General features: G+C 41.2%; 1 protein-coding gene across 1 annotated transcript in view; it reads left to right on the top strand.

The window, feature by feature from the left end:
• Positions 1–26,557, top strand: part of FBXL7 (F-box and leucine rich repeat protein 7) — a 147,222-nt gene that overhangs the window by 27,691 nt on the left and 92,974 nt on the right. The window contains exon 2 of the mRNA XM_066625035.1: positions 5,088–5,177. Coding sequence (XP_066481132.1) covers positions 5,088–5,177 — 90 coding nt within the window. The remainder of the gene's footprint in view (positions 1–5,087; positions 5,178–26,557) is intronic.

Below are 26,557 nucleotides of genomic sequence, written 5' to 3'. Positions count from 1 at the left end.
GGTCCTGAGCTATTGCAAGACCTTCATTCATTCATATAAGTTCCATCTCTAATATATTCGTTTATGTAAATTCATTCAAATTTTAAATATAAATTAATTATTTTTCCCCAGCCCCCGACATAGTATCAGAGAGATAATGTGGCCCTTCTGCCAAAAAATTTGGACATCCTTGACCTAAATGAAGAAAGCTCATTGTTGTAACACTTCGTTCTGTATGTGCTCTTAGCTGAAAGTATGGCAGCCACAAAGGGGTAGTTCTGTTCAGTAGATGAGCTATTTTATTCTACACTAGGCAGTTTTGGTGCTGTATAACATCAGTAAATCTAATAGCTCCACATCATATCCAAAAGGGTTTTTCCCAATACAAATTTTTGTTTTATACACTGTACTAGAGTAGTAAAGAGAAATTGAAGGATAATATTCTCTGCTGCAAAAAAGTGGGTTATAGTGTATTGACCTTTTAAAATTTCTTTAATGTTTTGTTTGCACTATTCCAAAGGCATAACATTAATTTTGGAAGCAGTGATTCTTCGATTAAGATAACACCCTCTGTAGATCGCATGGCAAAATCTCCTATCTGTTCAGATAGGATGGGGTGTCCAAACTTTTTGGCAGGAGGGCCACCTGATCTCTCTCACACTGTGTCAGGGGCCGGGGGAAAAAAGAATTAATTTATATTTCAAATTTGAATATATTTACATGAATGAATATATTAGAGATGGAACTTATATGAATGAATGAAGGACTTGCAATAGCTCAAGGCCTATAAAAGGCCTTGCACAAAGCAAGGCTGGCCTTTCCGTCGCTGCCGTTGCTGCATCACAGATGTGAAACAGCAAGCAGTGGAAGGAGCCCTCGTCCCACAGCTCATGCGAGAGGTCAAACAGTTGGCCATCATGCTGAGAGCAGTTGCATTGGGCCGGCGCAGGCTCCAGCAAGTCTCCAGAGGGCCAGAGGCTCATTGGAGACTGGGGGCTCCCTGAGGGCCGGATTGGGAGTCATCGAGGGCTGTAAGTGGCCCCAGGGCTGGGGTTTGGGCACCCCTGAGATAGGGGTACATATTTAAGACTGGGCAAATCATTCAAGTCAGAGGAGAGTGCTATTCCTCAGTCTGTTTATTGGATACTAAGATCAGCTTCTATGTGACCTTTCATTTCATGTGAAATAATACAGTGAACTCTTATTTCTGAACATTGATTTTTTTTTTTTTTTTTGGTAACCTGAAGCAGCACTAAAGTGCTTTATATGTGCAAACATTATTTGCAAAGTAGGCCTTATTGTAAGCATTGCATTGCAGGCATACAGTTTTTTTGTTTTTTTTACTCCAGAGATGTTAGTGCTTCTGACTGCAATTGCCAGGGGTTCAAAACAGATGACAGGTTGCCTTGCCTTCTACCACAAGCAATAGGGATAGAATTGGTAACTGGAATTTTAACAGATGCAACGCTTGGGGATGGTCATGGAAGGCCTTTGTATAAACTACAGAAGATGAATCAGCTTAAAATTTCTCTAGTTCTTAAAACGAAACACACACAGTTTTTTGCCAATTCCATTATGTCAAATGCTTTCTCATCTTCAAGAGAGGCAAAATCATGTTCCTGACACTAAGATCTTCTAGGATTATTGGAGAATAATTGCCCAGAAGTAAAACTGGTTTAGGCTGCATGTATGTAACCAGGAATGCATCCATTAAATTTAAAATATATATTGATGCCAGGATCTTGTAGTTTAAGAGATGGCAACATAATGCTACATTTACTGGATCTTTCCCTTTCTTATGGATTAGTGTGATTGATCTTATGGATCATCTTGGATTCAGGTATTTTAGAGCATTGTTTCTGTATTGTTCAAATAGATATTTTAGTAAGACAATACCTATATTGCAAAAAAAAAAAGTTCAACTTGAAGATTAGGTCCTGGAACCTTTTTTAGTCTCAGAGATGTCTGCTAAATTGCACATATTGGGTCCTTGGTATCCCCAGCAGATACCAAAAACTGTGGATAAGCAAAACTGCAGTTTTCAGCCCCTTAAGCCCTTGGAAGAGGACCAGAGCTCTGCTCCAGTTCCCTCCAGCGGGTTTTCTGAAGCCTGTAAACGTCATGCAAGTTTACCTGCAACCTTTGCGGGCTTCACAATGCCTCCTAGAGGCTGAAAAACAGACTGTCACCAGTATACCTTAAGGCTTTTTTGACTATATAGTAGCTGTAAGATTTAAATTTTCCGGGCTTCTATAGCAATGCAATTGCCTTAAGAGAAGCTTTATCAAGACTAGTATTCTTTAATGAATTTCTTCAAGCTCTTTAATTCTCTTCATTACTTCAGAGTTTTCCTTCTTATAACTTGTAACATTTATAATACCTCTTCTACTTTAGCAGCATAATCATAAGCTATTCAATTTTCCCTGTACTGTTTTCAGTAAAGAAATTCGTAAATGTCTCAAGTTTTTGTGGTAATTCTTCATCTTAAGAGAAGCATCTATTCTCCAATTTACTTATTTATCTATTCCCATTTCTCAGTATGAAAAAGCGGATGGGCAATCATTTGACCAATTATTATCTCAAATGCTTCTGGGACTAAAGCTGGGAAAACAAGGAGCATGTTAGTTATGGAATAACTATTAAGATTAGTTAACTATGGTATTAACTAATACCAGTCTTTCGAGACTGAAGGTTGCCAACTGAATTAAGAGAAAAAAGGGTGATGTTTTGAGTTTTTAAAGGATGGCACTGCCCAATATTGATCAGGTACAAGGCTTGAATACCTTTGTAATTTAGTGGTAGAATTCTTTAATGATCCTTGTGTAGAACAAGGTTATGTACATTGCATTATTGAAGTCTTCCTCTGTTAATGTTGTGTAGCAACATTTGACCAATTTTGTGGCTTTTTTCCTGAACATTTTGATTTTTTTTTTTTTTTGCTGTTAGGATTTCAAATACTGCTATTTTTGCGGTAGCATCAATAGTTTAGCAACAATTTAAACAATGTAAATAATAAGATGTGTATTACAATTCATTAGGCAATAGAGATACAAACACCAAGTTTAACTACGATTAAAATTTTGATTACTGTTGTAATCAGCGCTTCCATGGCACGATTGTATACAAATCAAAAATTCAGTGAACAGTTTTTGTGTTGAAGGGACCTTGAAACTAGTGCTTAGCTGATTTATTCTCAAAGTGCTAAGGATCTAGCCCTTACAATGTAGTCTTGAGAACTGGGCTCATAATGAGTAATGCCTGCAGTTGCTCTTGGCTGTTCCTGTTTTGACCCTTTGGCTTTGTGTGCAGTATTTGATTATGACCTCTGCCATCACTTCCAGCACTTGAAGAACAACCCACATGAATGCTAAATGAGGAAGGGCTTAAATTGTCATGTTCTTGTGCTGTCTTTGCAATGGGAAAAACTCCTTGTGTGGTCTCACCCACAAATGCAAGTCAGCATCTGTCACAACTTTATGTAAACATGTAGTACAGCATTTGCACACATACGCTCACCCATGTATAGTTAAATATTTATGCCTCAGAGATAATCTCATGGACTGTCTCTATATGAAAGAACCCCTCTTTCTTATTTGTGACATGGGCAGCATCACAAAGTATTTTCTAAAAAATCTTTTAAAACCCTTGATTATAGTAGTCTTTTTAAATGAAATTCTAAAACTGTTTGCTGGGAGTGTCTTGGGTCTTATTTTGTGAAATTTACTTGTGTTTTTAAAGAAGCTATTGAACTTACAGCAGTGTTGCAAATTCTTTTGCAGAAGTAACTAGCTTGCCTATGCATGCATGCTTCATCTATTTTTTTCTTCCCAAAGAAAGCCCAAAGCAGACATTATATAACCTGAAACTGGAAGGAAATCAGTTCTCTTCCAGTTTATAGAAACATCTATATCTGGTCATCTGCAGAAGTTTTTTGCATTCTGTAGGTGACCAGATAAGTGGCTATTTACAAACCTGACTAAGGATTAAACTATATGAGATAGCAGAAGAGCTGGTGTTTTTTAAAGGTACATTTGCACAGATTTGGATCAAGGTTGCAGTCTTGGTGTGGCAGTGTGTGAATTAACCCTTAACCATATGATACCTTATGGGTCAGTTAACAGCAGATGGTTGTAAGGGTTTGGAAAGAACTTTGAGGATAGGTCAGAACAATAGAAGTATTTCATAAGAGGTCTCCAATAGATGTACTAGAAATCCTACGTTCAAACTTGGCAAGCCATACTTTGATTCAAATGTCATAGCATACTGTGGCTTGCTGGAAAGTTAATAATGAAGCAGAGCACACAAGGGGAGAGAAGGAGCATGTGAAACAGGATTTGGTCATATAAAATCAAAATACAGTATGCTGAAGCAGATAATGAGTTCCGAGAACTCTTCAGAAGCAAGAGCTAGTTGTTTGACAGAATGGTATTTCTCAGCCATGCCAAGTACATGTCCACGCTGTTGGCAGTCATAAATATTCCGAATATTGCCACAATAATGCATGATCTCAAAGAAGCAGGTGGCTTCTCCCAAGGTTCATTCTATTGCATTTTTTTTAAAGCAGGCTTTAAATTGGTCTATGTTGGGAGGGGGTGCGTGCGTGCCAGAAATTCAGTTTTTAAAAGCTTAAGTCGTCATCACACAAACTGTGTGAAATAATGAATTTTAAACCAGGTTATTTTAAACAGACTTGGTATAACTGGAAATTTAAAAGTTCTGTTTTTAAATTTCAGTCATACATGTTTATCTATCCTGTTTGCTTAGGTCATTGGTTCCCAATCATTTTTGTCTGGTACTGTTGGCCATAACTCCCCACAAGGGCTACAATCCTATACATTGTTAAGGGTGGTGGATTTTTTGAAAGGATTCTGAGACTCCCCTGGTTGTTTTCCATGGCTCCTAGGAAGCCACGGCTCACCATTTGGGAATCACTAGCTTAGGGTAGTAAACCAGCATTGTCTGTTTTTTTATGTATGAAGAATTACCCCTGCCATCTAACTTAGGACCCTAAACGAAGAATGAAAATATACTCTTGTATGTTGAATTTCAGTGTGTTTGATTTTTATGGAGAAAAAAGTCCTTCTCATGCTTCAGTTTTCCTTTTGCAGGTAAAGGCAGCTCAAGCATCTCATCCGACGTGAGTTCAAGTACAGATCACACACCAACCAAAACTCAGAAGAATGCCGCTACCAGTGAAGGTAAGCAGATGGTTCTCCTACTTTCTTTCTGCTGCATTGGCTAACTTTGGAGGGGCTAACTTTCTTTGTTTGACCTTAAGAAAAAGGGAAAAAAGAGTTTATTCTCCCTTCCACCTTCACATTCCCATTAGTTACTGCTAAATGTGTGAGAACCTGTGACCATTGTTGAAAACATAACTATAAGACTTTCCCAAAGAAATTCTCCCATCACCTTTCAGCATGGTACATTATACTCGTTGGGTCTTAAATTTAATGTGAGTGGGCTGGACTCCCATATCCAAGAGTAATAATGGAATTACTCTGGAAGTTGATCTGCAACTAAACTGGAATATAGGGTTTTCCTGATGGTTAGAAGCGTGTGCCAAGCAAGCTAAAGTTCATAAAACGAGACGTATGGCTCAGCGGCAATGTGAAATTTATATTGATGTCTCTCACCTGGAACTAGGAGGAAATGTATCCATTTTGGAATGTAAATTTTTTTTTTTTTTTGGCAGAGGGGTGGGGGATGAGGGGTGAGATGTTGTGCATCTGTCTCAAAGCATATTTTGAAACAAAATCAGTTCATGGAGGCATTTTTGAAAGGGACAACTTAAAATAACAAGACTGAAAACAATATTTTCAAGAACATAGCGATTGAAAAAGACTCCGGTTCAGTGATGTGTGGGTGGATGTACTCTGAAACACAACATGGTGTATTAAGTTTTTTTCTTTACTTCAGTGGTGTTGCAATTTTTTTTTCTAGAAACAGGCATATTATGCACAGCTTAGACACTTCAGGTTCTTTCCCTTCACCTTTCCCAACAATTGATTTAGCTTGCTGCAAGCTGGTTATGCAGTACACCTAAATGTGGTTTTCTCCATTGACGTGGTGACGTGCAAGCAAATCTTGAAACCTTGATCTTCTATATGGTCAAATCTTGATCTTCTATATGGTGGACATTAAGTTTATAAAGTGTGATACGGTTATGGAAGTGTGCACAGGCACAAGCACAAGAAACAAGTACGTGCACAGTCTTGTGCACAGGCACAAGAAAAAAGTACGTTTCATGATTTCTAGTTTGGCGTAGCCTATTTTTTAATTATCTGGTGTTTTTTTTCAAAAATGTTGAACCCCTTCTGCATGTATATGCCCAGTTTCCTAAACTGCGTGGGATGGCACTTATGTTTTCTGTACTTATCTGAGATTCTGTGTGTACAAAGAAAGAGCCCTCAGTTGAGCTTCCCCATGTGAGCCTTCTGAATTGATCTTCTGTAAACAGAAGTGCTAATTACCCCTTTTCTGTATGGTGGTTTGGACGCTCTCCCCACAGTAGGTCTGTTCAGACTTCAGAAAAACAAGTTCAGGAATATGTGGTCATGGAGCAGAAATGCAGTGGCAAGTAGTAGTTCCATCATTCTTATCACAGGGTGCTCTCACCTCATGGAGAGTGTCTGCCCTGCAGACAAATGCATTTTGTGGGGAGGGAGGCCTTCAGGCCACAATGAGAAGGGAATCATGCGCCTCCTGACCATTTATTCCTGTACATGTTTTTGTAAATTTCTGGACTAGGCTAGAGAGTTTTGAATATACATAAACTTTTATGGCAGAAGGAGTGGTCTGGAGGTTGAACTGTCCTTTTGGCTGAAAAATCTCAGCAAGATTGGCTGTTTGGGTGGGAGACCAGGAAGCTGCTGGTGTATCTGTGTGGAAGAGTCAACTGGTAAAAAATGAATATAACATATTTGAGAAACCTGTCTGAAGCTTGTTTGCAGGCTTGGAAAGTGCAAGAATCAGCAAGCAGGATGACGACTGCACTATGAATGGGAAAAACCTGGAGAAGGGGAGGTTCTGTGAGATGCTCTCATAGAATAATGTTTGTAAAAATCCCATTGGAAAATGGATTTATGTTCAGATGGCCCTCACACCTACAGCAGCCATGCTAGCAACCCCTGAAAACTTGCCACCACAAGCTTCCTCAAAGCATGCAATCAGATTTCACTCAAGTTCTCTGCAGAGAGCTGTTGGTATCAAGGCAGAGTTCATAGGGGGCATAGCAAATGTGAACATCAAAGTTTTCCCTCGAGTTACTTCATGTTACCAAAGAAAGACAGTGGTCTGCATCCCATCTTATGCTTACTGAATGTCAACACTACTCAGAAAAAAGTAGTTCTGTATAATAGCTATAATGAGCATCCCTGACTTTTCTCTTCAGAGGCATGCGACTCACAGTTGTAGACTTAAAGGATTTTCTACCACATTGTGAAACATCCACAGCATCAAAAATATCTCTACTTTTGCAGGCAGCATTGAATACTTCCAAATTGAGTGCTTCCCTTTGACATCTGAATGGTACCGGGGTCATCACAAAATGTACAGCTGGCTGTGATCACCTTCCTTTTTGGTGAAGAAGGATTATGGTTTTCTTTAACATAACAATTGGCTCATAGCGGCAGAATCCAAGCAGCAACTCTTCAAAACATCTGGACCACTCTAATCCTGTTGATGTCTTTGGGACTGAATGTGAACCACAAGAAACGGACTCGGTGGATCCAATTTCTTCCTCTTAGCCCTTATGCACTGTTGGGCCCATCTCCTGGAATCAAGTGGCTGGAAAATAATATGTGTGGTCGTAGACTTCCAAACATTATTTACTTAATGAACGTTTCAAATCCTGTGACTTTTAAAGTCACATGACAATTTTCTTATTGGCATCTGTATGTGAGGCCTCAGAGATGGTGCTTATCAGTATTCAGAACTCATGTGCATTACTACTGCAAGTGGGTACTTATCTGGGATTGAAACCTGCATTCTTTACACCTGTGGGTTTTCTCACCCAATCTCTTTGAGGTTGTTCCCTTCCATCCTGACATGTTGTCCAGAAAAATAACCACTGATGCTTGGATATGGGGATGGAGAGCTCACTGTGGTTCCCTCAGAATCGGTGGGGCTTGGTCACTTCAGCTGGGGAAAACCCGCATAATCATTCTGGAGCAGCTAGTCATTTTCAAAGTGCTCAGGTCCTACCTTCCTTCCATCTTTGAAGGATCATAGCTAGAGTTTGTTTTATTGCTGTCTCTCCCTTTCCTCTGGCAATAGGTCGTGTCAACATTCTATATCAGTCTGGACTTGACACTGCCCCTCTCTTTTCTGAGCCTGACTTCAGATGGAGGAAAAGGCTCTGCACACATTGAACGTTATGTGAGCCTTTTCCTTCAGTGTTAACAGAACTTGTATCATTTCAGACAAATGCCCTGTTTTCAGTCTTGCAAGGGGGAAAATTTGGAATGCAGCACTTGACCAACAAAACAGTTTTGCGTAATCCTTAGAAGATGTTTAGGCACTGGCAGTCTACTGTAGGAGGAGACTTTAAGGATTAGCCACCATGAGCAGCTTTTGGAGTCTTAACCACACATATTTTTCTAAACCAAGGACACTGTTGCGTGGCCATAGTTGTCTGATTTTGAGATTTAGAGAAGATAATCATTAATAAGATTCAAACTTTCCTAGAAATGTTAAGTTCAATATTGGTTTTTTGAACTTCCTTCAGAAGAAGAATTGGCCAGAAGGAACCCACAATCAGCCATAGGGGCTAGGCCTCCTCACACATTGTGAGTACAACTTAGTGCACTACATAGCTGGATTTGAGCTGGGGCTGGGTGGGTCTACAGGATAAAGAGCTTCCACACGATTTGCGTTCATCCAAGGAAACCTGGCTAAGCCCCAATATTTGAAGTGAGGCAGATGTCCCCAAGGAATAGGTCCTTCTTGGTAGTTGCTGCTTCTCTAGACAGCAGGTTGCACAAAGAAACCCTTTAGGCTTGCTTTTTTAATTGAGTGTTGGGAAGATTACTAATCCCTCTTTCTCTTTAGGCAGGCTTTTGCTATGTTGTGTGTTCTCGGGATGTTATTAGGATAGGGATGGTCAAACTTGCTTAATGTGAGAGCCATGTATGATAAACTCCAGCTGCTTGATATCTGCGAGAGAGATGTTTGAGAGCCACAATTTTTAAGAGGTATTAAAATTCTTAGATATTTATTCACTTTGAACATTAAACTTATGTTTTAATCCAGTGGACTCTCAGTTTATACACAGTAAATAATTATTTCTTTACTTTTTATGTTAATTGTGTTGCAAAAAGGAGCTCAGCTGACATATTTAAGAGAGCCGCACATTTTATGTCAGAGCCACATGTGAGTCGTAGTTTCACCAACCCTGTTACAGAAGAAATTTTTGAGTTTTATAGTGGCATTTTTTATATAGTCTGTCTGCTGCTTTGAGAGCCTTGGCTATGTGTGAGAGGTTTTTTTTAAATCAAGGGTGGTACTGTGGCCAGTTTAATTAGATAACAAATTCCTTTGAGCATGTACTTAAATTCAGTCCATATGGCAATGGAAAATATTGTTGTGCTCTGAACTGCCAGTTGAGTATGCTTAAAGTGGCGCAGTCTTGGATCATAGACTACGTTGGCATTATCACATAGGGTTCCTTTGTAGAGAATGTAGGGTTCTCATTCAAACTTGGTTTGCTGGGTTTGCTTTGCAAAGAGAAATGGACAGAGCTTGATCTCTTTGGGAACATGGAGTACATGTAGATATATGAAATATAGGTATTTTGTCACCATGTAATTTGGAGATAATTTTAAAAGATGCATTGGCCTGTTTTTGAGACTTCTAGCTAGTAGCCCAGTGACTTATTTCCTCCAGACTTGGAAAAACAATTTTAAATTCAAACTTGAAAAGCAAAAAATATTTTCAGGAAGTCAAATTATGGGATCTCTTTGTACTTTGTTTCCTGTCCCAGGAACCCAAAACACATGCCTCTTTTTTTATATATACGGCTTTTATGCTGGTATGTTTGGGTTTCATTTGATATTCCTGTTTGATATCAATCACTTGAGACTTGCTTTTAAAATATATTTTGCCTATTAATCATAGCATTCAAAAGTTGTTAAACTGACCGCTCCAAGCCGAATCGCTTTCTGGCAAAGAAAAAATGCCAAAAAGCAGGAAGTTCAGATATTTCTCTCTCAGACCTTTTACAGAAGATACTTCCTCTGTAGGATTGTATCCTAGGTGATATTGGGAGTGGACCTCGGACTTACTAAAATGAATCTAATTAATCCTTGCTTTTCAGCTTCAGTCACCCCGCTTCTTTCATTACAAACCTTGGTTTGTAGGCTCTTGAGGAACTTAACGTAGCTTTGCTTATGCTTGCATGACTTGCATTGTAAAGTTCCACACATGTTGGAGGTGTCACAAAAATAAATGTAAGTTCTTCTTGTAGTTAGGCTAGCAGAGTGGCAAACAAAGTACTATCTATATACAGTCCTGAGCCAAATATTTTCAGAGTAGTCCCATTGTGGTTTATAATGTGAGCTCAGTTCTGCAAAAGGTTCAGCTGAACACCAGCCGTTGACCAGTGAACCACTACATAAAGAATCTAACAAGAAATACAAAACCTTTTTTGTATCTTTGTTTTACAGTTCAGATTTTCCAAATTGCCCCAACATCACTAATGGTTTTTTTCCTCCTTATCTAATAGTGTTACAAAATAAGTGGTTAATGCAGGGTTGCTGATTAATTTAAATTTAAGATAGCACCCTTCTGGTTACTTATCCAGGCTAGAATTTTAGGAAAAATCCACTCTAAGTTTAATTCTCTCTTCAAGGAAAGGATGCATAATTAAAAGTAAGATATCTGAATAATGAGGGACAAGGCAACCCTAATGTTAAAGCAAAATCCCTGTTAAATGAGTATAGTACATGGAGCTGGTTCCGCAAACACATTCATCACTTGATGCTGCCGCATCCAGTGAAGAGTTGCATGAACTTCCCTTGCACCTCATGCACTCCGTTCTTTCTCTTCTCTCATTCAGCTGACTGGCATGAAGGACTGGTTCTTATGCACATGCATGTCATTTCATTGTTGTCATCCTTGAGGATTGTCAACTGAGAATTTCCACTGAAATTGATTATTCATATGGTATGATGATGGTTCTGTTGCCAGATCTACATGTGCAAGTGGATATTCACTGCTTTTCATTGCTCCTTTCTTCACCCACTTGCTGCTGCTTTTCAGTACTTATCTTCTTTCTGTGCCTTTACTAACCTTGTCCTCATTTGCCTGAAGTGCTAATTCCATTAGCTTTGGTGAGCTATGTGACATTGGTTATGGGTGCTTCTAGCATTATCATTGCAAATGTTGCATTGGCAACAAAATGTCATGAGCGGCCACAACCAATCAGACTAAATGAAGATGAGATCAACTAAGCCCAAGGATAGCAAGACTGAAGCAGGACTCTCCCCATCTTTAGTTAGCAGCTGGGTTTGGCAGAGCAGGGACACCTATAAACCTTCCCTACAACCCCCTTCCTTATCTGTTTTCCTCATATGCACCAAATACTCTTCACACGCAACCACCTTGAAAGCTAGGTACCAAGAAATATATTTCTCCATGTGCATTATGTTTACCTTTGTTCTTTTGTAATAAACCATAATCTTTTATTGAAAGTTATCTTTCTCTCAGTCTCCTCTTTAAGCAAAAGGGAATTTCTCTGCCTACGATCCTAATGTTCCAATAAGGGCAGTGTAACAATTCCCCTAAACAAAACAGCCGTTTTGGTAACACATGAAGCACTTAATTTTTGTTAATGATGCAATTTAAGTTCATTCACAGGTTGTCCATCCTTTTTCCCTGCCAATTAAACTGAATTGCTTCCAGTTGCAACTCTTGAGGATATTCTTCTCTTGCCAGAACTAACTGTTCTTAAACAGTCTTCACCAGATCTTGTGAGCATTATATGTTTTTGACCACCTATGCCTAGCTGGCAAAAGTTGGTACTTCAGATTGATCCAAATGCATTTTTGTCTCGCCTTAAGAGATTTTCTTTTTTTCCACAGAGGCTATTTAGATGAAATACTACACCACAGTTTGGCAGTATGAAAGCAAGCCATTCTGAACCTTGGGGTCACATCCTTCCCCTCCTTCTTTCTCTTCCTTCTCCCCTTGTGTGTAGCTGTTAGTAACGTCCAGTCGTGGTTTGTGGCAAACTGGTTCATCTGAGAACGCAAGCTGTGGTTTGAGCTTGCCTGTCTGAAGTCCTGGTTTGCAGTCAAATGCAAACTATAGTTTTACTGTGTGGGCAAAATAGCAAACCATGACTTGTCGCAAACTGGGTCTGAAATGTTTCCTTCTGAGGAAGATGGCATTCATGAGCCTTTTGGTCTTCCTCCTTGTGCCTACCCTTCTGTTGATTCTACACCTAAGTCTATGACTCCACTTTTCTGACAATTCTAGCTTGGAATATTCTGGCTTGGGGAATATATTTAGCTGGAAATTTATCCTCAGCAATATTTGAGAATTTCCAGCATAATTCCTAGTGCCTAGCCTGATGTGTCTTGAAGGAAAACTCTAGCAATGAGCAAAGGAGACATCTATATTCATGCTATTTAAATATATGAAGATGGGTTTTGCATAGCTAAATAAATACTCCTCAAAATGTGAACAGTATGTAAAATATTAACAAATGTCATAGAATGTTGTCAAGGTGCACCTCCTGCCAGAAACCTTCTTTGACCTTTCTGAGTAGTTCATTATCTCTCCTTGAAACCCATGTTCTTCAAACACTGAGGTCTGGCCATAGTTCTATGACACAGCTCAAGAAGATGTTCACCACTGTTCTTACATGGTTTTTCCTCCTCCAGTTTTCTTGTCTTGTACATGTTACTATTATACCACCCAAATGGATTTTCTCATTTTGCAAAGTGTGTCAGCTCTTTCCTGCAGTAAGTCACCTCCTGCTCCGATGACTTTGAGTATGCTGATCGCCCAATTACAGCAGGGTGATCGAGGTTTGTTTAGCCTGGCCTGGAACACAAGGGGATTGGAGGAGGGCTGGAGCTGGGCGGATGCAGAGGCGTTTTAAGGGCACAGCACCCGGTCTGCGTTGTGTGGACACAGTACTGACCTGATCCCTTCCAGCCACCTTGGAATCAGAACCAGTGCAACTTCTGAGGAAGCCTCTCCTGCACTGGATCCCAGCCGTGTTTGGTCTGTAAGGTGGGGGTGGGGGGTTTGGATGGGCTCTGCCCAAGGGAAGGATCAGGTGCAGTCCAGCCACACTTTCCTGGGAGTAAGCCCCGTGGAGCGCAGGGGGACCTGCTTCTGAGCAGGCGTGGCTCAGTCCTTGGCCCCGTGAGTGGCAGGTGCGGCTCAATCCTTGGCCCCGCGAGTGGAAGGAATGGGCTGCTGCCTTCCAGCTCAAAGCCAGGTCTCCCTGCTGGCCGTAGCGCACATGGCGCTTACAGTTCCTGCTGCTGCTGCTGCTTCCCTGGAGGGCACAATCCGCCTGCTGCGGGGCGAGCCCATGTCTGCTCCAGGGCTCTCCCTGCCTGCCTGAGACTGCCTTCCCATTTAACTTAGTGAATTTCTAAACTTAAATTTGGAAGTGGTGTGTGTTTGCTGCAATTGTTAAGCCCTTTTGTGAGAACCCCATAGGTTCTTATGGGTTTCAGCATGTCTTTTCATTGGTGAATAGCAGCACGCAAAGGAACTTTGATGTGACTTTTTCACATCAACTTTGTAATGGGATTTAATCCGTGGGGCATATGTTTTGGAGACCATAATCTGTAAGATAGGGATGCAAAACTAAAAACTGTGGCAGACCAAATATATTCAACAGCCTCAATGAACTGCAAAAATTAAAACAAAAAGTAAAGAATGGCAGACTGCTGACATGTTGGTTCCAATTCACCAAGAGGTAACTTGGAATTTCCAAATTAAGGGAGAAATTCAGATGAAGAAAATTTTGTAAGCATTCCTGGAGATGTGTTTTATTAAGAATTTATATTGCCCCGTTTGCTAACTTGTTCAAGGCTGCTCACAACAATAAACAGATATAATAGGCACACAATAAAATAGTGGAGACTGACTTGGGTAAGATGGTTGTAAAAGCATGGCCAGTGGAAAGAATGAAATTTTCAAAAGACAGCTTAAAAAGTACAGTTTCTACTCAGTACAGTAAGATATGTCTTGCAACACATTGGGAAAAAATAAACTACCACACTGTGAGAATGACATTGCAAAATCTGGATTTTTGCTATAGCATCAAAGCTGACCTATTGGAAGATACTGTATAAATATTTTAATAAAAATTTTTAAAATGGCAAGAACTGATAAATTTATCAAGAGACAGGCTCAATTTTGAGCAATATGTTTTAGGGTCCTATCCAATCATTTTCTATCTCTTTATAATTTGGAGTTTATGATTTTGTTTTTGTTTCTGCTTTCTCTGATAAAATTAAAGAAATAGAGATTAATTTAAAGAAATCTGATTAAATAGAAGATCAGAAGAGAGGGGCAAAATGTGCCTTGAATGTGGTTTAGATTTTAAATAATTTCTCATTCAAAGTAGTGCACAATTTGTTTATGGAACAAATTATGCTTATCTTTAACCACATTTGTAAATGAATTGTTCTGAGAGCCAGGCTATAATATTCTTTGTGTCAGAATTTGCCACATAGAAGCTAGGGATTTGTATGCTGGGGAAAAAGGAACCTTCTTCCCCCTCCCAAAGTTCAGCAAAGAAGGCTAGAGGCATTCATCAGTGCATGCATGCATGCAGAGAAGCAGTAACTGCTGGCTTCTGTTCCCCACTCTTTCTCTGTTTGTTCTCACTCTTTTAGCAAGTAATTATCCACAGGAAACCGATCTTATACTGTCTACCCCTTTAATTTCCTACTGCTCAGGGAAGTGGGGAACCAAGCATGCTCAAGGTAGATGGAACTGGTCCCTTAGAATAGTGGATTTAGAAGATATAAGTTGGCGGCCATCTAAAGTGGCCTTTGCTTCTGATCACTGACTTTGGTCTCTGTTGTGTGGTCGGCCACTGGCTGTGCTTTTAGTCTCATTTTGAAATATATTAGTTCTGACTTTTTAAACTTAATACCTAGTGGACCAAGGGATGTATAACGGATCCCAAACCTCTTAAATATTCTTCAGACTTTAATCCCTGAAATGAGGAAACTGGCTGATGGGAGAACCAGACTCCTGTATTGAGCCAGGATGTCCATGCTGTCCAGACTTGTGGCTTTTTGTTGAGATTTCTTTTTGCAAATAGTTTTTAGACGACAAGTAAGAAGAGCTTATAATTGGTTTGCGGTAAAGATAGAGGCCAATGTTCCTTGGTGAAACAAGATTTGGAATGTGTTTTTCAGAGTGTATATAGAATACTTATTCTGTATTTTTCATATAATGCTAAATCAACTCTTGTTCAGAGTGCATGGAATGAATTTCAGGGTAGCTAAACGATGAAACTTTAAGACCTCTCTTTCTTGAAAATTATGATGCTAAAACTAAAGCTCCCATCTTAGGGCCCAATCCTATCCAATTTTCCAGTGCCAGTGCTACTGTGCCAATGAGGTATGCACTGCTTCCTGTGATGGGGAGGTAGTCATAAAGGCCTCCTCAAGGTATGGGAACATTTTGTTCCCTTACCTTGGGGCTGTGTTGAGGCTGCACCAGTGCTGGAAAGTTGGATAGGATTGGGCCTTTAGTGATTCAAACCCAACACTTTTCCTCCAAAAATCATGTGTTGCGGTTTAGTGGTTTGCAAATCTTTATCCTGAGAGTACAGTCCCAAACAATGGGATGGTAAGACAAGGATCCTGTTCAGTCAGTATTTCCCTTCCACTCAGGACTGGTGTTTAATGGGAGATTGAGAGCAGGCCTCAAGTTTACACACGCTTGCCATGCATATAATGTAATATATGAACTGGGAGAAACAGTGTTGTCTGTATTTGAATGAGAGAAAAGAAACTCTATGCTCAGATAAATACTGGGTCTCTTAAGTTCAAGTATTAATTAGAGGGAGGGTGCATATGAGCTTGAAAATTGCTTCCGATATTGGCACATGTGCTAGTTCCTTTCTGAGGAAGGAGAGGAAGAATACATTCTGCAGAAATGAAGCAAGCTTCATGTAGAAAGCCCATGCCACATCTTAGAAAGGGCATGGCACTACGCCAGGTGCCTTGCTCTCCTAACACGAGATGGCTGTGTCAAACTGTACCCTACCGATATTTGTACATGACTAAATGCTGCTAAGGAGTTCACAATAAAAATTTGCAAAGCCTAAATGATAGTGGTTGTAATTCATCTGTCATCTTCAGTGGTCTTCAATTTGTGGGGTGGCATCTACTGAGTGGTATGTTTGTGGTTTGAAGAAACAAGTGTGCACCCAGTGTGCCTCTTGAAACAAGTTGGTGGTCCATCTGCTGCTTGTATGAACAGCAGGTTGTCTGCAGCGGAGAGTGCAAGAATTTAGTCTGATTTCAATTTGGTTTTCTCATTTTCCATCTGGAAAAGCCTTCAACGCTTAAAAGGTGAACTCATTGGCACACTTATATCAGTAAGGCAAGCTGTGATGTCGAGCTGTGGGGTATATTATTGTTTTTGCACTTTAGCCCATGTCTTTGCAATCTGAACAGCTTGTTTATAATATACAAAGAACTGTTTTATACTGAGTCAGTAAAAGGCCATTGATGCATCGGGCCTACTATCATCTGCTGTGACTGGCCCTACTCTTCAAAGTGTCTCAAACAAGAATAATCTCCAACCCTGTGAGCTGGGATCCTTTAATGAGAAATGCCTGGGAGTGAACTTTTGCTCCAATGCGCATAAAAGCATAGGTGAAGTTGGAGGAGTTTGATGGCCAGCTGGCATACCTGACAGGTTTGTGGCAGCTGCTTGGGAAGGCAGGAGGCTTGCTAGCCATATGACTTCCCTTGGCAGAAGCTTCCAGTTTTGAAAATATATTGCCTTTGAGGTTCTTGCAATGCCAGACAAAAGAGCAGCGCCAAAATCAAAAACAAAAAAACAGATGACTGGCTTCCCTGTCATAGTTGAAGGAAAAAAGTGAATGCCATCTGCATGTAATGTACATTATGATTTCTGTCCCAATTTGTACAGTGAATAGACAGTTGAAGTTGTCTTGTACTGAGTCGACCCATCTACGAGGGGTCTTTGTTGGCTAGCAGTGGCAATCCAGGGTTTCCAACATGAGTCTTTTCCAGCCCTTTCTGGAGATGCCAGGGATTGAACCTGGAGCTTCCCTGTGCAAGACAAATGCTCCACCACTGAACTATGTAGCACCCTGTTCTCATAGGTGCTGAGGATAGAGATGGCCTGCCATACGGTTGGGTTTGTATTAGTAGGTAGAAAGGAAAAAGCAGTCAAGGTTTTGGATAGATAGGAAGTATGTTGCATATGCTTGAACAACTGTTTGTCATGGGGGTTGAGACACCTGAAAGCAGCACAGTGTCCAGTCTGTGATGTTCCTTTGCCTCCAGCCACTTGCAGTAATTGCTTCCTGCTCTTGGTGAGCGGCTAATTACAAGATGGGTTCAGGAGTGCGGGAGACTGTTGGACAAACTTTGGATATCCTTGGATTTCCAAAGTCATGGATTTCCAAGCACATGGAAATTAAAAGTCTGGATAAGTGTGTGAGAGAGTGGTGGGGGTGGGGGGTTATACTGAAATAGAACTGTGTGCGGGATACCCAGTTACCTTAGACCAGGGGTGTCCAAACTTTTTGGCAGGAGGGCCACATCATCTCTCTGACACTGTGTCGGGGGCCAGGAAAAAAAGAATTAATTTACACTTCAAATTTGAATAAATTTACATAAATATTAGAGATGGAACTTGAGTGAATGAATGAATGAAGGTCTTGCAGTAGCTCAAAGCCTGTAAAAGACCTTACATAAAGCAAGACCAGCCTTTCCTTTGCTGCCACTGCTGCATCACAGACATGAAACAGCAAGTAGTGGAGGGAGCCCTTGTCCCACAGCTCATGCGAGAGGTCAAATGGTTGGCCATCACACTGAGAGCAGTTGCATCAGGTCAGTGCAGGCTCCAGCAAATCTCCGGAGGGCCAGAGGCTCATTGGAGACTGGGGGCTCCCTGAGGGCCTGATTGGAAGTCTTCGAGGGCCACAAGTGGCCCTAGGGCCAGGGTTTGGGCACCCCTGCCTTAGACATACATGATTTAGAAATGATCTCTGGAGTACTTAACATCAAAGATATGAATAAAGCAGTCTCTGCCAAGGGAGTTGATGAGGCTCTTCTGAAGCAATAGAAACCTGTTTCAAAACTGTTCAATTTGCTCTTGTTTAAGAAGCAAACTGAAAGAGATGGGGTGCAGCCCGTAGGTTGGTGATCAGTGCCACGTGCAAGACAGTTGTTCATATAGTCTGTTCATAGATTCAGGCACTATGCCCCTTAGTGTTCAATGTAGCCATTGTAAAGTGTATTACTGCATGGTCTGGGTCTGCCAAGAACAGCATACTTAAACATTTGAGTGGAGAGAGAAGACAAATGCCTATCGGCTATGAAAGAATTACATAAATGAGCTGCAAAGAGGATCCAAATGTTAAACTATGAAGGCAGTAAGTGCAGCTAGCTGCAGTGCCTACTGCAGTCACTGCTTTGGTGTTCCAGCTGCTGGGCAGCTTTCCCCTGCTTCTCCGTACCGGTATTTCAGTTTGTTTAAAATTTGAATCATAGATGCAAATAAAAATCATTGGAGTCATGTACCATCTAGATCAGTCATTTTCAACCACTGTGCTGTGGCACATTGGTGTGCCGTGAGTGGTCCACAGGTGTGCCACAGGAATTTGGGGGAAGGTCATTTATTAGTAGGGCCAATGGGGGGGTGTGAGCCTCCACCGGCAGCATGGTGTGCCTAGACAATTTTAATGCCTTGTCAGTGTGCCATGAGATGAAAAAGGTTGAAAATTGCTGATCTAGATGATAAAGATTATGTGATAGTGATGAAACCTCTGTCAGAGATTGGATGTTCTGGTCTGTGATTTTAAAGGGAGTAGGGCAGCAGTAAACCATAAGGAAGGAGAGAACTCCTTGGAAAGGAGGGTACTGAGAAGGCAACAGCACAGCAGAAAGTAGGGGACTTAGGAAAATAATGTTGAAAGAAGTGGTCCAGAAAATGACAGGGAGAGGGAAAAGAAAATTGGGAAAGTGACTGAGGATCTCTATGTTGCAGGAGCTGTAGAGGCGGAAAGGGCGAAGTTTTTATTTGAAATAACCCGTCAAATCTCTGCTCAAAGGCCTTGAGTTGTAATTTAAGCTGTAAGATGTTTCCAGTTTCTCACTGTAAGAATGCATACATGGAGACTGACAGTGGGAATAGAAAATTCCTATGTTAACTTTCTCCTAAAATGTAAGTAAAATTTTCCTTTCTCTACCTTTTCCCAAAGTCAAAGCCCCTTTTGTTTAATAAAGGACCTTGGGCTTCATCCATGGAAAATACTAATTGTAACAAGGTAGGACAGAGATCCCTGTTAGATGAACAAGTTTGTGTTTTTCAGTGGGAAAAAAAATGCATTAAAACCCCTGGATATGCTACCTCCCCCTCCATTTGTAAATGAGACTCTTTTCAAGATATTGTAGAATGTTAAGTAAATAACAGCTGGGGTTTATCAGCTCTGGCTATACGAAACCAGGATACACAAGTGAAATGTCTTGCCACCGTTCTCTGTAGACCACAGTCTTCTGCTTCCCTAATGTGGGATGAAGCTTTCCTCGCAGCCTGCTCATTCACTCCTTGAAGTGCTGGCCAATTTGGCTGAATAAGGCAGACGTGAATACATCATGTTACAGTTCACTTGCTGCCAAGTTCTAGTCGGCTTCAGTATGATTGTAGAAAAGTCCAAGGTAAAACAAGAGAGAGGAAATCGCAATTAATTTAATCTTCTCCAAGGTTACATTAAAGCATGGCTACAGTGCTTAGAGTGTTTGCAATGGAGATCATGTGGACTCTTTCATTCGCTTATGTCAAAAGCTATAATTCATAATCTGTAAATGCCAGACTTGCTCCAAATTTTGGAAACATACACCAAGAAATATAATAAACTAGGGATGAAAAATGAAGGGATGAAAAATTTTTGTATTCACAGGTCCACCCCTAGCAATCCTGGCCCAAAAGTATTCTACTCCTAGTAATCCTGGCCCAAAAGTGTGTTTTGCCACACAAGGTGAAACCTTCCTGAATAGCTGGCCTCTACAAAAGTTGGCACCATTTTTATAGGAAGAGCAAAACAGTTTGAGTGCATACAGTGAGTTATACAGTAACTGGGACAGTGATTTTCAACTTTTTTCATCTTACAGTACACTGAGAAGGTGCTGGAGCACATCTTTTTTTTTTTTTTTTTTTTTTTTTTTTTTTTTTGACAATTTACAGGGTGTCTCAAACTGCCAGATGGGGTCTCACATCCCCCAATGGCCCTACTAATACATGACCCTTCCTCAAACTCCCAAGGCACACCTGCAGATAATTTGTGACACACTAATGTGCCATGGCACAGTGGTTGAAAATCACTGAACTGGGTGTGTGTAACTGCTATGTGAAACCAGGCATTTAAGCTATGTCACTTTGCAAAGCAAAGAAGAGCAATTGCTAATCCTGTTCTTGTCTGTGTAAAGCAGCAATCTCCAAACCGCGGACCACTGCATCACATTGTTACCTGTCTGGGCGTGGCAGGGGTGAACACTTTCCATTCTGCACTTCTGCAGAGGGCTTTGCACCTTGATTACTGGGCAGAAGCAGCTGCCAGGTGCAAGGTTCTGAGAAGTTCACCTGCAAAATGTAGAGGCTGCAGCATGGAACAGAAAGCCTTTGGGTGCAGCGTGGATGGACTAGTAACGTTATGCCAAATCCAGCTGCGGGCTGCATTTTGGAGGCTACTGATATGTGTTCTATAGTTCATTTTAGGGATGTTTCTGGTATTAAAGTTCCAACCCGATGACTATATTACTTATGTGGAGAAACGCGCATGAAAGCTAGATCATTATGTGTATTTCTCAAAAGGGATCTGTGAGAAGGTTGCTGGAATCCTGTAGGCTCTTCTGAAAATCCACATGGATAACATACCAGTAAGAGTTTTTTCTGTATTCTTCCATGAAACTGAATCCAGAAGCCCTCATGTGGGGGGAAAGTTTGCATAACAGGAACTAAACAGGGCATATGTCTGAAATATTCTTTTGGAGGCAAATAATGTAGCCCCTTGCCCCCTATATGCGCTCTAGAACTTGCTCACCAACCATTTGAATTGCCAATTCCTGGTATAGGTTCTCATTGTAAATTGGGTAGAAAGTAATTTTGCAGACTTTGGATTCTAATTTCACCCCTTTAACACATAGGCTGTTGTGTGCCAAATGTAAACATAAACTGGAGTCTTCTCACAACTGTGTACCATATTGGGGATGAAATTAACTCAGTGCAAGCTCCAGTTTGGGTACATAATATGGGATTTTCAAGTGTGGGACTCCTACATACAAGGATTCATTGTGAACCAACCAAAATTTGATAGGAAACATCTGCTTATCCAAGGTCAAAATTCAAATAAACTTATCTGGAATGAAAATGGCACCCCAACTGAAGCAGGGATGTTATAGAGCAGTACTACTCAAATGGTGGTCTGTGGATCAGTGCTGGCCCACAAATGATCTGCTTCTGATCCCTGGAGAATTTCCAGGAAAGAAAAAGTAATATGGCATGGGTATAGTACTTGTCCTGTGAAAGGGGGGGGGGGGAGATTCTGCCCAATCAGATAGTTTGAGAAGCACTATTTTATTGAGGATATGAAAATAAATGGGAAGCTGTTTTTGGAATAGGCTCTTTGATTTTTGTTCTTTTCCTATTGTGTAAATCTACAGACTGACAGCCCAATCCTATCCAGTTTTCCAGTGCTGGTGCTGCTGTGCCAGTGTGGTATGCACTGCTTCCTGTGATGGGGAGGCAGTCACAGAGGCCTTCTCAAGGTATGGGAACATTTGTTCCCTTACCTCGGTGCTGCATACCTCAGTTGCACCAATGCTGGAAAGTTGAATAGGATTGGCTCCTGTAGCACCTTCATTTTTAATGCGCTTCAAGTACCATATGGTGTGAAAAGATATGAGACAGGGGTGACTGCATATTTCAATTAAATCTTTATAGTGCTTTGTTTAGGTTTCCTCTACACAATATTTTGTGAATGGAATAGATGCATGTTATGGTGTGAGTGAGCAGTTTAGCCTCTGGGTTCTTTAGAACTATGTGCTCTGTCTACCTTTTTTTTTTTAATGCTCCAGAGACAGCTCAACTTCAAGATTATTCTGTCCTCTATTGATATCTGTGGCTTTTAAAGGCATTTTCTTTGTCAGCCCTGAGTCCTTGTTACACTGAATCAGGAAGTTGCATATTTAAGTATATGCCTTGTTTCCCCTTTGAAATTCAGCTGGCATAGGGGGACCAATAAAAGAAAAATTACTTGGGGCACGATCCTATCCAGCTTTCGAGTGCCTCGAGTGCCGGTGCAACTGAAATGCAACCTTGAGGAAAGGGAACAAACATTCCCTAACTTGGTGGAGGCCTCTGTGATTGCCCCCCACCACCACTGGATGCAGCGCATGCCCCATTGGAAAACTGGAATAGGATTGGGTTTGGAAAATTGAATAGGATTGGGCCCTCAAAGAGATCTACTCAAGAGGTTTCATCAACAGCTATTGCAATACAGTAATGAGTGTGTTCTTGCTATATGAATGAGATGATCAGAAAAGGCTTTTCTGTCCCTAATATAAGCTTTGACATTCCACCCTGTTCTGTGTATTGAACTATACAGTTATGGAGACAATCATAACTACTGGCCCTTCTAGGAGAAGTTTATGTACATATCTAACAGTGCCAGTACTATAATGCAATTGCTTGGCAGTTCCCTGAATTTAAAAGAAATGTGGTAATTAAGATTTCTTTTAAAGAATGAAGGATCAAAAACCAGTATCAGCCTATGGTGAAAATTTTAATGTAGGAATGATTGTTGTGTGTCACCATGAAGTCCTTCAGAGTCCGTACTCCCAGAATGCTAAACTTTAATAAATGTCAGTTCTTATGGGGACCTGAGCACTTCCACTTCTCACCACATTTTTTTTTATCTTGGCTCATACAAGCATATGTTAGTTGCCTCATAGTTCTCCAACTCCAGCCTGGCAATAATTGAATCCAGTCCCTCTGTATAGCAGGGGACAGTCTCAGGGTCTACAGATGGGAGAAGTGCCAACCATATGAGCAGTGCTCATGGCAAGAAGGGCAAGTGCTATGGCATAAACTAGCTTCTAACCTCTGTTCCCTTGCTAAATTAACTCTGTGGAAAATTGTAATCTCAACAGCGCAGGCTGATCTTTCATATGGAGGACATGGGCAGACAGTGGCATTCTAATGCTGAACCAATTTATTGACCACAATGATGATTTTTTAATCGTCTCCATGTTGAAGTACATTATAAGCATAGAGCACAAGATCAATGGATCCAGATGGAGCCTTTATTCATTGTTTGGCTTGGCACGGCAGTATGTACAGCTTCAGTCATTTGCCCATACCACATGACTTGGGTTTGGAATGACACCAGAGATGGCCACCTTCTTGTATAGAAAGTTATTCAGCTACATTGTCTGACGCACCCAGTAAGTGAGGAGGGGAACAAGAACTTAAAACAGTCCATCTTTAAGGGGAAGTGGAAATAAAAATCACATTCTGCACCATTCTGTCATGTCCCTTGCCTTAAGGCAGTGCTTAGTGCAATGAAAGTAAAATCAGTTTCTTTAGGATGTATTGGATACCATGGTAACAAAAAAAACCCCTCCCTTCGGAGGATCAACTTCTTGAGACCCACCCCAGAACCCTCACTACCAGCAGCAGCACCTAAAGTACCACCAGGAGGCAAGTGGGGGCAGCATGGGGGAGCCCACTGCAGAACTTTGATCTTGAGCCCTCCGCAGCCTGGTGCCAGTTCTGCTGAATGCCTTGATGATGCAGAATTCTCCATGTTCCCATTGCAGACAATGTAAAAGAATATTAGTTGAAATGTGGCATTGCCCAGTAGTGGCACAGTTCTTGCAAGATGAAGAATGCCTTGTTCAAAAGGAGGGAAAACAGTTCTTCAGAACTGAAAAGCCACAATTGTTACCTCAATAAAATAAGTGCCAAGCAGATTTCTTGAACTTTGTACACGGAGAGCTCACAACAAGAAGATACAGTGGGTCCTCCTCGTCTGTGGATTTGGAACCTGCAAATCTGACTCGCTGCATGTTCCGAACCTGTGTTTGGAGGGCCCAGAGGACCTTTGAACATGCCTGCCACATGCAGCCTCCCTGTGCCTCAGAAGGCCTCTAAGAGGCACTTCCAGTTTGTCAAGAAACCAAAAGGGCCTCTCAGAGCCTTCTGAGGTATGAGGAGGCTGTGCAAAGGCCTCTCTGCATCTCAGAACACCTCTGGGCGTGACTAGAAGGCACTTCTGGTTGCATCTAGAGGTCCTCTATGGGACACCCTTGGGTGTCGGTATCTGTAAGGAGTCCAGGAATGGATCCCTGTGGATACCAAGGTCCAGCCTGTTTTTTCCTTGGTTTACAGGCATTGTACATATACTGACTCGTTGCTTACTTTTTATTTTCATGCAGTGTTCTGATTGTTTTTGAATGTTTGGGAGATACTTTAGCTTCTCTGAGCTTTGGGGAAATGTTTATGGATCTATAAATATCTTTAATTAAAAACAGTCTTGTCCTTATGACACTTCTAAGATGAACAAATTTATTTATCGCATGTTGTGTTCCTTCTCCATTTCTGTTCCTTCGTTCCTCTACTTTCCTGTACCCGGGGATTCAGGGGTATTGCCAGAGGTTGGCCAGATTGGGGACTGGTTGAGCACGCATGCCCTTTGGGGAACCCACCTGGCTATGCTTATGGTTATTGCAGCCGAGACGAACACTGAGAGAGAGCAGCACAGTGGTCAAGAGACTGGAACCAGTGGCCGTAGTGGCCAAGAGGTCAGTGGGGGCCTCACAGTGGGCCTAAATGCTGGGCTTTTGCTAAGGGCTCCAAGTAACTTGGTGCTGGCGCTGTTTGGATTTCTTTTTGCATATGTTTAATTTTCCCTTCTTTCTGCCCCAAGCAGATTGCCTTCCCCCACTCTCCCCCCCCCCTTGTTAGAGTGCAAGTAGTCAAATGTTTGAGTTTGTTTTGTTTAGAATTTTAAAAAAGCATTAAAAGTTGTATGCTTTGTTTTAATTTTTTTTTTGGGGGGGGGGAGAACTTTAACAGAGCAGATGTGGCTCACCTAAGGCTAACTTGTGAGTCCACAGCAGTGGTGAGATCCAAACCAGGCAGTTCAGTCTCTTGCCACTGTGCTGCTCTCTCAGCCTCAACTTCCCAGCTGCAATAAGGGAATAATAAGACTTGCTTTACAGAGGTGCCTCACGCACTCAGAAAGTGCTATATAAATATCATTAATAAAATATAAAGGTGATTTAACTCTCCTGGAGTGCTAAGTGTCTGAAAGCCAGTCTCCCCAGACACCTGGGGCTTGCTGAAGCCTTTCCTGTTGGTATTTGTCAGTTTACACACCTGCTGGACCGTTCAGAGGTGCTGTCATCCCGAGCTTCAAGTGGACTCAGGAACTCCCTTTGTGTCTGTTTCCTGTTGGTCTCTTGATCTAGGTTCCACCAGCAACTCCCTTTTTCCTGTCATGTAGACGCAAAAGACCCAGCTGTGCTCTCTAGTTCTCATGGCTACAGCAGCCATTCCCAGAGTTCACTGCTTTTAAAGCCAAGTGCTGACATCATACTACTGGCAGTTTTGTTTTTATACACCACCAGCCCCCCCCCCCCCCCCACCGAAGGGACATCTTTGTGCCTTCATTTTTCAGCAATTTTCTGGGCATGGAAATCTGGGGGCCTGAGTTATATAAAGATATATTGTACCTATGTCCATATGCAATAGATTTCAATGAATCATTCCAATATTTACAACGTTCGAATATGGGTACTAGTTCCTGGGGAACATACTGAATAGTATACTTACTGTGCAGAAGATTTTTTGTGTGTGCCCTCTGTGTATTCTAAGTGTTGCCCATTTTTCCTAGTGTTAACAGAGATAGGAGTTGTCTTACCCATTTGCAAAATGTATCACTTTTTCTCCTTCCTGTTGTGAAATGAGTCCATCTGATGTATCCTGCAGCAAAATTCCCAGTGGGCCCCTCTTTTGCAAGCATCTGGTTACCCAATGTCATAATTAATCTTGGATTCCCATGCACACATTATATTTCCTGCCTTTTTATGACTTCAACATTTATGGAAGGTTCCCCTGCGGCAGACACATTAAGGCAAAGCTTGATTAAATGGTATCTCCCACCATTTATAGTTTTAGCTCTTTCAGGAACATCTTGATTAGAGTATAGTGGGTTCTGTGATTCTGTGCATGTGGTCCAGAGTGCAGGATTTGGCATCTAGAGGATTTCTGCTTCCATTTTCTTTAAAGAATGGCTGCACAAATAGATTTGAAAGCATGTGGACAGTGCCTTGTA

Source organism: Tiliqua scincoides, chromosome 4, assembly GCF_035046505.1.
Source record: "Tiliqua scincoides isolate rTilSci1 chromosome 4, rTilSci1.hap2, whole genome shotgun sequence".
Taxonomy (NCBI): Eukaryota; Metazoa; Chordata; class Lepidosauria; order Squamata; family Scincidae; genus Tiliqua; species Tiliqua scincoides.
Note: the sequence above shows the minus strand (reverse complement) of the source record. Positions and strands in the feature narration are given on the sequence as shown.